The 10903-nt window shown below is 41.3% G+C and overlaps 1 protein-coding gene across 14 annotated transcripts in view; it reads left to right on the forward strand.

Moving 5' to 3' along the window:
* The window catches only part of ARVCF (ARVCF delta catenin family member), a 276400-nt gene that overhangs the window by 261557 nt on the left and 3940 nt on the right, over positions 1 to 10903 (forward strand). For 7 of the 14 annotated variants that reach the window (XM_083803464.1, XM_083803463.1, XM_083803466.1 and 4 more), the window contains 3 exons: positions 522 to 613; positions 3178 to 3291; positions 4669 to 10017. In XM_083803464.1, the coding sequence (XP_083659590.1) occupies positions 522 to 613; positions 3178 to 3279 (194 nt within the window). In that variant the 3' untranslated portion in view covers positions 3280 to 3291; positions 4669 to 10017. Of the gene's footprint in view, positions 1 to 521; positions 614 to 3177; positions 3292 to 3624; positions 10018 to 10903 lie in introns of those variants that run through there. The other 7 variants (XR_014573475.1, XR_014573476.1, XR_014573478.1 and 4 more) reach the window with 4 other exon arrangements.

The raw sequence follows: 10903 nt of genomic DNA on the forward strand, positions 1-10903 counted from the left end.
CTTCCAGCTCGACAGTCTTCTTCTTCAGTTTTCTCGATGCTCTGAAAGGGACTATTCCAAATTACTGTTATGTCCTGGTTGCAGTCAGGCTCAGGAAGAGTGGGAACATGCTGCAGAGCATTCAGAGAATGAACACAGCCAATTAATCAGGCTGCTAAGCAAGGAACACAAGATTTGAGCTGAATTTGGAGCTCATTAGCCACAGGGCGTGAGATGACAACTTGCTGCTTTCCTTGGGCACACTACAAAACTGCAGCAGACTGGGATGAAAACAGTGCTGCTTGCTAATGAATGCCAGCACCTGGCAGTGATATTAAAAAAAAAAAAAAAAAGACTTTTCTGGTTTAAGCTGGTAAAAATAAAATTTCAGAGCTGGAGCACGTGTGAAAATCAGGCTGCCAGCATCTTTGGGTGTTGACGGTTTATTTTCCCATTTCTTTGCTGAAGAATACTGCTAGCATCAGCTCTGTTTTTGCTCTTAGTAGTGCGTCATGCCTGATTGTCATATTATTTCTCCTCAGATGGGTACTCCACCATCGATCACCGGGACAAGGAGCGCAAGTATAAGACCAGCGATAACACAGGAGATGCCTCAGAGAAAGAACCTTTAAAAGTGAGATTCCTCTTATTGCTGAGTGCTAGTTAGTCCCTGTAAAAGAAACAGAGCCTGGTGTCCTCCACAAAAAATACAGGGTAGTTAATTACCAGGGGACTTTTAAGGTTGTTCTTTTGTGTGTATATGTGTGTGTGTTTTTTGCTTGTTTGATATTAAGCTAAAGGCACCATTTTGTAATTCAGCAATTAATTGGATAACTAGAAATAAAAACAAAAAGCTGTTTTCCACTGCAGGAGAAAATGCAGGTAATTGATATATTCTTGTAAATGGATGAGGCTATAAAAATAGGAAGTGTTTGTTCTGTCACCTTTGTGCAGGCAACATTCCCTAGCCCTAAAGTGAATAACTGTGTTCAGACTTTATTCCGAGAATAGTCCCTGCAAACCGTCACACTGCTTTATTGTTTTCACCACAAGAAGTACGTGTGAACTTGTGTGTCTGAGTAGAGCAGGGTGGCAAACAGCATTCGTTTCACCAACACTCAGGGTCCTGACAGTAGACATTGGGCATGGGCCAAAAAGATGGAGAGGGAGGGAGAGGCATGCATACTTAGGAGTGTGTGCCTTCTAAAAACAAAATTTAGACAACCTTCTAGTTTAAAAAAAAAAAAAAACTTCACAACTTCACAAAGCCTTTTGCATAGTATGTTGTGTGCAAATGTCGCTTAGTGGGTTCTGTTTAATTTCTGTTGCATTGCTATGCCTTTTCAGTAGATTTGTTTATTTTAGAAGTTGCTTAATGCTTCTAACTATGCTGTGGCCATCGCGTCTCCCTGGCCTGAAAACTAGCTTGTATTTTCTCCTAGGTAGGTCATTCCTGAGGGGGGTGTTCCTTCAGTGAACCAAGAATCCATTGCAGGAAACACTGTTGTTAGTCTCTAGAAAGCTGTCCTTAATAACCTTCAGCATGTTGCTGATAATATCCGTAAATCCAGGTGATTCGTGCTCAGTGGAAACAATTAAATTTCAGTCGATTGAAAGGAAAATACACTATATTGAACAAGGGAAATGAAAATGTGATTTGGAGAAAAATCTTTCCATAGAATTAGGAAGAGGTCCTGCTGTATCAGTCTGCCTGTGTTAACTTGCCTGCTTGTGCGTTACCTGCTGTGTCCTCCTTTCCTCTGAAGGTATACCCTGGAGAATACCTTACATCCAGATGCACTTCTTTTAAGCACAGATCACCCTTTTTCCATTTGCCAGTTCTGGCTGTAACTGCACCTTGTTGGAGGCTGCCCAGTTAGTTTTTTTTAATATAATCACTAATTGTCTCGTGACAACTCCATAGTGCCAACCAAAGCTTCCTGTTTTGAATCAGCAAGTGAATGGCCTAGAGTAACGTGGCTGATCTGAAACACTGGCCTGTTTGCTTCAGCTGCTAGCTCACTTATTTTCTCCTTTGACCAGTTCTAGAAATAAGTGAAGATTATGGCTGCATATTGTTTAGGAGGCCTCTGCCACCCAAAAAGCTTTTTGCAGGAGAACAGTCATTACAGTTTTTCCATTTAGTCATCTTGCAGCTCCTTTGCAAAGTCTGGACATGTGGTGACACCTATTAAAGGAATCCACTAGCAATAACCTTTCTGTTTAAACTTTCCCAATCCATTTCTGCTTGACAAAGTGGAGTGAAGACAGAAGAGGAACAAAATCTCACCACTCCCCTTGGAAGTGGTTGTGCTCTTTCAATTGTTTTTTTTTTTTTTTTGGAATTGATACAACTGAGCTGATTACTCAAGGCTTGCAGCATGCCTCCCTGCTCCAGTGTTGCTCTGAAGTGGCAAGAGATAGCCCAGCTTGAACCAGTGCTAATGGTACAGACTTTCTAGTCCCCTCATCACAGTTCTAATGTATTATAAGGGTGCAGTGAGAGTGGATGCACTAAGCGACATAAGAATTCTGATCAATAGGAGCTTGACAGAAAATGACTTTATAGAGAAAATAGGCCAAGGAAGAAGAATTAGCAAATGCTTGTGTTTTTTGCCACTTGTTTCATGAAAGTCGTCTAACACAATCCTCAAAATTGTGTAATTCAGCCCAAACTCCCAGTGTATGTCTGAGGTGAAGCACAACCCAGAGCTCCAGGGAGCAGCTGCTTTGCTTTCATAAGAAAGGAATAAAAAATATTTCACCTCAGTGATGTGCCTGCCACAGTCTGTACTGCCTCCAGGTTTTAAGGATAAAGGATAGCCTGAATTCAGCCTGTTGTATGCCTCAAGGGTCTGCACTGGTATGTCCTCAGTTAGAGCAAAGCCTGAGTAGATGCTACTCTTCCTTCTTCCTATCCTGTGAAAAAGAAATATATCTGTGGGGTCTTCTGGCTTGTGAACTGTTCAATAACCAGAGCTCTGAAGCTCAAGAGTGACCAAGAATTGTGAATAATGATGGCAGGGAAGTGCAGCCTTTTGGCTGCTGCAAGTGCTCTTGTCAGTATTGTGCCTTTGCTGATCTTGTTTCTTTCTCTACCACTAATTTTCCCTTGTGCTCCTTTGAGCTGACTTGTTTGGTGGTTTTGTTTGATTAATCCGCTCTGTTTTGCCTTTAACTCCTCACCCTGTGCTGCAGAATGACACAAATAGGAAAAACATTAACAGGAGTAACAGGGCTTCGGTGAATCTGGTGGATGCCCGTGACATTAAACCCCAGCCTGTTGACTCTTGGGTCTAATTTGCATGCATGGTAGGTTATTTCAATGGTAATTGGTGCTAGTGATTAACTTGTCTCGTGCATGATCTGTATCACTGTGGAATCTCTTCAAGGCTAACTGCTAACTGGGTCCTTTCAGACAAATGATAATGCATTTGAAAAAGCAGTGTTTATATTATTCAGCATGTCTTTAATGCAATCAAACACCACTGTTTGATTAAAAAATAACCTGTCAAATAACCAGACAGCAAATTAGTATCTTGAATGATTGGTTGTCAGCTGAAACTTGAAAAATTTCTCCTCGTTAGACCATGGGAATGAATTTGAATAGTGTGTTCCTGATTCCAACCATTTTTTCCCCTCCAGACTCATTGTAAGGACTAGCCTGAGACTTAAGGAAAACCGTATCCTTGACTGTTCATGGATGTTCCCTGAGGTTCCCATGAATTACACAGCCCTGCCCGCCTGCTGGAAAGCTGCTGCCTGTACAGTTACTTTGCAAGGAGAGATGATTTTGGTTACACAAGAACCATTTAGCTACAACTCCCACTTCCCAGTTCTTTCTTTTTTGTCGTTGTTATTTTAAAAGGCACCTTTTTGTCACTCTATAGACCTCAGCCTTTGCCATGTGCCCAGTTCCTCAGTAATGTCACTAGCCCTTCTTTACTCCTGCCGCTGCTCATCTGTCTCCCCCCGTCCCACTAGGCAGCCCTCTGCCCTGGTTGTAACTTCCATCACTCTGTCAGTGGAGATGCGATGTTCCATTTGGAGCAGCAGGTTTTGTGCCCCTGGCTATGACAAAAGGAATACCAAAGTGACAGTTGTGAAGGCGCTGGGCAACTTTCCCAACAGAGTATACAAACAGGCCTTTAAGGCCTACATTCCAAAATGTGAAGCATCATCCACCCCCGCAATTGTATGTGGAAATTACTCGCATTAGAGCAAGTACGTTCTGGAGCTTTGCTTCTGGGGTTCCCCCCCTTCTTCTTTTAAGAGTCTAGTAAAAGTGCTGTGTGTTTGCATCTTGTTTCTGTTCCTGGGTTGGAAGCACCTAGCCAAAGCAGTCTTGCAACACCACCAGGTACCCTTGTGTAGCTAGGAGCAGACCCAGCACTTCTGGCTTCCCGCAGCTGGTCAGTGCTGTGTGCTCAGCCTTGTGGGCCCAGCCAAATCTATGTGAATAGTGCCTGTACACTTCTACTCATGTGTTCTTCCTCTTAGCAGTGAAGGTGTATGGGTGGAACTTTGACAAACAAAGTCTGTGCTCGTTTTCTCCCAGTCATACCCTTCAACAAACCCATATATTGGGGATAGATTGGCATTTCCAGCCATTGTTCTACCACTGGGTGATGGAGATCACCAATGTCATGTTACTTGTTGGTATTAATCAGTTCTGACTTTATTTTGCAGGGCTAGAGTCCAACCACATTTTTTTAATTGAGGGGGAGGAAAAAAAAAAAACCACTGAATTGACACAGAGGATCTCATCAGTCACCACTGCCATTCAGATCTGGAGGGCGCTGCATCACTGACAAGGCTGCAGATTCTAGGAGGATGTGGGGAGAAAACACAACTGACTGCCATTGCCAACCCCAGAGCACCATGCCTTACAGCAAGATGAATTTGCTTTTTAAATCAGTTTTATTCCCACCAGACATAGCCGCCTCCCCCCTCCCTCCCACTCCTGCAAGAAGAAAGCATGCAAGAAGAGAGAATCCAAGCTTCCATCTAGCTGCCTGCACTCTTAGGTGACTCTTATGTGTGGATGGTGCGAGTATGAGAGATGAAGGTCACGCAGCAGCAAAGAGGACAGCTTCACAAGTGAAAGAGAAACTGCAGAATATTTGAAATAATATCATAGGTGTAGTCATGAAGATAATAGCACTTTTCTGCTTTGGGTCTCATTGTTTTGTTTTATTTTTGTTTTGGGGGATTTATTTGAACTGTGAATCTAACATTTTTTAAGAGTTTTTGAAAAATGTTGAGGTTTTCTTCATTATTTCCACAGGAAGTGCAGGAATGTTGAGTTGGATTTATTGAATTTCAATGAAGAGAGAAAATACAGAACAAAAACTATTAAATGCTGGTCAAAGGAACTGGAGAGTAGATAAAATTGATGCAAGCTGTATAATCTGCTTTTAGAGTAAGCTATATCAATCACAGTGCTATATTATCGTTATAATCTGGTGTACAATACTTCTGCCTTTTGAATTCTGTAATGGCTCTGTTTTTATTTCCACATACGGAAAACAGTTCATTGAAGGTTTCAGCGTCCCCGGTTCAGAAATCTATGCTGAGAAGACGAGTTGGCTGATTTTTTATTTTCTTGTTCTCAAAGGTTGCAGTAAGGAGCTTATACATTTTAAATGTTGCATTGATAACAATTAACAATTTTTTTTGCCATAGCTTTTAACACATTGGAAGAAGTAGGAGCTTCTTTGCGGGATTATTTTGAACATGCTATAAGTTTTAGATGGGTCTGTCACTTACATTTGATGGTAAATTTATCACTGTTAGATCCATGTTTCTTTGGGCTGTGGATCCTGATGAAAAATGCCGCAAAGGGAACTGGTTTGGTGTTTAAGTCATCATGATTTCTGTGTTCCTTTGGTTTTGTTTTGAGATTACATATTTTAGTTGGTATGAAAATCATCCATGTGCAAAAGTTCTCCTCTTAGATGCCATGGCATGCTCTGGACAGGGAGGAATTTTTACCTCATGAGAACATACGCTGCATATACCGTATCTGGTAATACAACGAACTAAGTGACTTAGATCACTGATTTTTCTCCAGGCATTGGTCAAGGGAGGGCAGCAAAAGAGAATAAGAACCAAGTGTCTCACTAGTAGCATCAGAGGACTTTTGCTGGTTTTGTTTGGTTGCCGCTGTTCTTGTATGCCACACTTAATTCTAAACAAGCTCCTAAAAATGGTGCAACTGGAAAGCACATTTTTGAACCTAGCAAACATCATTTGGGGTTTTCAGTGCCTGCTGTTTCCTTTGTAATTAAAAAGGAGAAATATTCAACAACCGTGCATCACCCAAAATATTACTGTAATAGTAAATGTCTGAAGCTTTTGTAAAAAAAAAAAAAAAAAAAAGGGAAAAAAAAAGCAAGTACCAAGAGCTTTGTATCTTCTTGAGTATATTAAATTTGACATGAATACATATATATAAATAAAAATCTATATATCTATATATATATATTGTTGTGCAGAGGCTAGGTTAACAAAACTGTGTAAAGTAGTTTGCAGGAGAGGGAAGCATTTGTTGATTCAGGGAAAAAGACTGATGCCAGAAGCTGTCAGTGATTTGGATGACACACATGCTCCTTCGGCCCTTCCCTTTTGACCCTCATCTTCTATGTATATTACAGTGGTCACTTCGGGATCCTAGGGAAGGTGAAGTCACTTGGAGCAAATTAAGATAGCAAAGATAGGGGGGGAGGGTCACCTGCATGAGAGTCCTGTTGGACCAAAGATGCTTAGCAGATCAAGGGAAACAAAGAGATGCGTCTGTGATTATCTGCATTTGTGTCAGGGGCAGTGTCTCTCTGTGTGTAGACATAAAGTGTGGCAATGAAACCAGAAACATAGTCTGACTGTATATTAATTATATCAATGGTGCTCTTTTCATACTTGTTCTGCCAATACGCGGAGACCCTTTTAACCAAGCTACACAGAAACGTTTTATATCACTTTTGGTTATGTATTTGGTGTATTCTTTTTGTATATGAAAGGATTTTTTTAAAAACGTTCAGTAATTAGCAATGGAACCTGCTTTGTAGCTAATTAGAACAGTGTAAGAGAAGGGTCGTGCTGTCAGTCTGTCCCTGATCTACTTCAAACCATATATTTACCAAAGGATTCTGAGCAAAAGTTCGCTTAAAATAAAGACCTGACTGTTGAAAGGAGTCTCTGCCAAGACTTTGTGATTTAGTGGTTGTACAAATATTTCAAAGCCAGCAAGAGGTTAATAGAAAACTGCAGGAAGGGGGAAGTGACGTGACTAGGGGCCGATGATGTCCATAACCTCCTATCCCAGATACCATGTGGCTTTCAGTGGGGCACTACAGGGACATTCAAAATCTGGTTGGGAATCTACTATGGGCTCTGTCACTAATGAGCCCAACACTAAGGAGAAGGAGCAAATTCAGACCCTATCCGACCCCCTCCCCCCTAAGTGCTTTTCATATTTATACTGCATCTTGTGATAAGCAAACAAAGTTCCCTATCAGATGAGACGGAATTGGCTGCCCAGGGTCATTGTAGCAAACTGTTCTTCTTTCTTTTCCCTAGGATAAGTGTTCTTGGCAGCCAGGGTTCTTGAGAGTTGACAACATGGTTTACTGCAACAGGAAAGCAGAGGATAGTGTACCAAGAGGTGAAATACCAAATCCATGTGCCAAGACTTCCCCTGGGAATCACGTCTTACCCTTACCCTTCCCATGCCTTACAGTAATGATTGATTCCAAGGTATGTAGCAATAACCAAGAACCCATCATTTACATTACTGTGTTTTTCTCTTCTCACCAAACTGTTGTTTGGATGTTGAGGAAGGTAAATGGACTAGGGGTGACTTGCATATGAGACGATCACCTTGTATTATCAGCTCACCAGCCAAAATCTGTAGCAAGATTCGTTGAACCAGGTCTGGTGATTTATCCAATGCCCTTGTTATCTGTGGCAACAAGCTCACTTCTGGAAGGTGCTGGTGGGATGTGTGCCCACGCATGCCCTTACCTCTCCCCTTGTTGATGTGAGTGTGACTGGGCCGTTTGAGCTGTTCTGGGATGTGGGTAAATAAACCAGTAATTGTTGAGTTTATTTTGGCAGCAGGGACTGTATGTTAAGAAGGGAAAGTGGCAGTGTGTGTGACTAAAGCTGCAGTAGGGTCTAGAGCCTCCTGGTAAAAGGCAGGCAGCGCTTTTTAGGGCTCAGGAATGTGACCTCCTCTTTTTCTGTTGGCTCCACTGTGAAAACTGGAGGCAATCTGCCTGCAAAGGGATGGGGTAGAAGAGATTTCTACCTGAAGAAATTCTATTAGGAGGGGTGGTTGTGGAAGGAAGAGATGATGTTGCAAGACTCCTAATAAAGAGGAGGAAGAGATTTGATGGCCCAGTGAGGGCTGGGATAACATGGGGAGGGGAGAGACATCTAATGGCAAATAATAACTGCAGAACTTTCATCCCAGGGAGGTGGCTTGCACATCTCCCAGGTATATTCAATGAACTGTGGAGGTTAAGAACAGATAATCAAAAACAACAAAATCACTTAACGCTGATGGGGCCATTATGTGTTAAGACTCCCCTAGAGAAGCATCAAGTTTGGCTGCTGAATACATAGCAATTGTGCTTGTGCTTACAGCTTCCCAGGTTGGTCTGCCTGTGCAGAATCCAGAACAAAGGCAAGGCTTTAGAACATTTTGTTTCTGTCTTGGAGCTAAATAGTAATTTAGCCAAAAGTGTAACTTGACAAATCAAAGATGTGTTGCCAGCTTGAAATGCTCCCCAGGGAACGATTTGTGCAACAAGAGGTCCCGATCTTCCGTGTCCTATGGGCAAAACACCTGCCTATCTTGGTTCTCCTCTTGTGCACTCAGACATGCAGATTCTGAATGTGTGCATCAGGAAAGTAAATCGTGTCCCCTTTGCCAAGACATCATAAAAGGGATTGACTTTGGAACTAGGACCTGACTTGCTGTAGGTGATGCATCAAGAAGGCAGGGGTGGCATGCTTGTTAGAGTCAGTCAGTACGTTCTTGCCAGTTCTGAGGAGTAGTTTTCAGAGATGCTTTCTAGCATGTGTGGTTTATGCTGGGCAAAGCAGTTTTCACTCCTACAGCAGGTTTTGTGAGCTTGAAGGTGATGAGTTACCTTCTGTTACTTGCCTTAAAGTTGAGCTTATAGGCTTAGCTACCTGCGAGAGAGGCACATCTTAAACCCTTAGAGTAAGCAAAGCTTCAGAAGTCAAACGGGCACATTACAGACTGATTATAGTCTCTTCTGCTAACTGCCCACTCAGTGAAAACTGTAGTGTGCCAATAGGTTCAGACAGCAGTTTTGTGCTGTCGGGGCTGGATCCTGCTCTCACCGCTTTTGGAAGTATTTATATAGGCATAGTTTCTTACTAAGTTCATTTGTTTTCATGCCCCTAAAATCTGGTTTCTCTTTGACAGAGAAATTCTCAGATTTATTGGTACAGTAACTAATCTAGTGCATTTAAAGGGAAAGGTGTTACAAACCTCTTTTATTCTGTCTCGTTTTACATCGGGGTAGGATGTTAGGTCAAATTGCAAGGTGAGGAGGAAGATAGTGCAGATACTACAAGGCCTGCCAACCTGGTTCTTACTGTTCAGAAAAGCAAAGTAACTAGACTAAGAAGCTTACTGGTAATTAGTAGCTAATGTGTTTGTAACTATCATGTGCCTTAAAATTTTCATGGTAGGAGAATAAAAACAAATCAACAATGTGTTTTCTGTAATACTACTCAACATTCTCTCTGTAGTTTAGACTGGTGGGGTTTTGCATTGTATTTACACTGTACTATAAACTGAAACACTTAGAATGGTTTGATTTTACCAGTATGGAGAGGAAAAAAAAAGGTGGATTATGCTTTTCATAGAACAAATGTTACCGTGACAGAATGTATTACTATTATAGGATCTTTCCATAATGCAGACAAGTAGAATGCTTGTTAGAAACCAGGTATGTAGGATAACAATTTGGTGTGTTTTCAATAAACCATGCCTGGAAAGAATACATGTGCCATTGGTTATCTTTTTGTTACATCAGGTATCTCAAATATTCTTTGGCTTTGCAACAGCAGTTTTCTGTGGCAGGGAATTATTTAACGCTAGCTGAGGTCAGCACTCTGTGTTAGTAATAGGTCAGTGGTAATGAGGGCAATTGGAATATCCTTTAAACTAGTACAGCTGAAAATTTTTGATTCATTGCCATTTGGTGGAGTAGTAGCAAAAAGTCCTGTAAGGGCCTTGGACTGTAGGTCATGTTTTTTTTTCCTTTTCAATGTATAAACATATTTCTATGAGAAAGAAATCTCTGACATTGTTCAGAGGACTGTGCATTTAGGACCACAAGCCTAACTTGCTGATGGTTTTTCAATTTGAGAAGCTATTAACCTTTTCCAATTTAGTCATAAAATTTCTGTAACTTTACAAAGATTTCGCATCTCTGAAATGCCTGCAAGTATTGTCAGAAATATAACTGTAAAAGAATAACAGAAGATCTTTAAGTTTGTCATAGCTATGTATGAGATTTGGTTAAGATGAGAAATTGTTATTTCAGGGATGTGCCAAATAATTTACATTTGTTGCCATGCTGGGGAAAAAAATCACGATATTGAAAAGTCAGCCATGTATTTCAAGAAACAGCCAGTTAGTGACAAATCTTTCCTGGGCGATTCTCCTGAGGACTGCCTCTCGTAGAGAGACCGATCACCTAAACATACCATGCTAACTGATACGCCTTTGTGAATTATGACAAAACCCTGTAAATCTTGACATGAGTGTTGTGCAAGGTTTTAGAGCAGAGGTCAGTTTTTCTGTGATTTAAAGGTGGTTGAATCATTGCTGGCCACAAGAGTTTGCCATACGTTAATGCCTGCTTGTGCTATTCATTCACAG

The sequence above is a fragment of the Anser anser genome (genome assembly GCF_964211835.1).
Source record: "Anser anser genome assembly, chromosome: 18".
Taxonomy (NCBI): Eukaryota; Metazoa; Chordata; class Aves; order Anseriformes; family Anatidae; genus Anser; species Anser anser.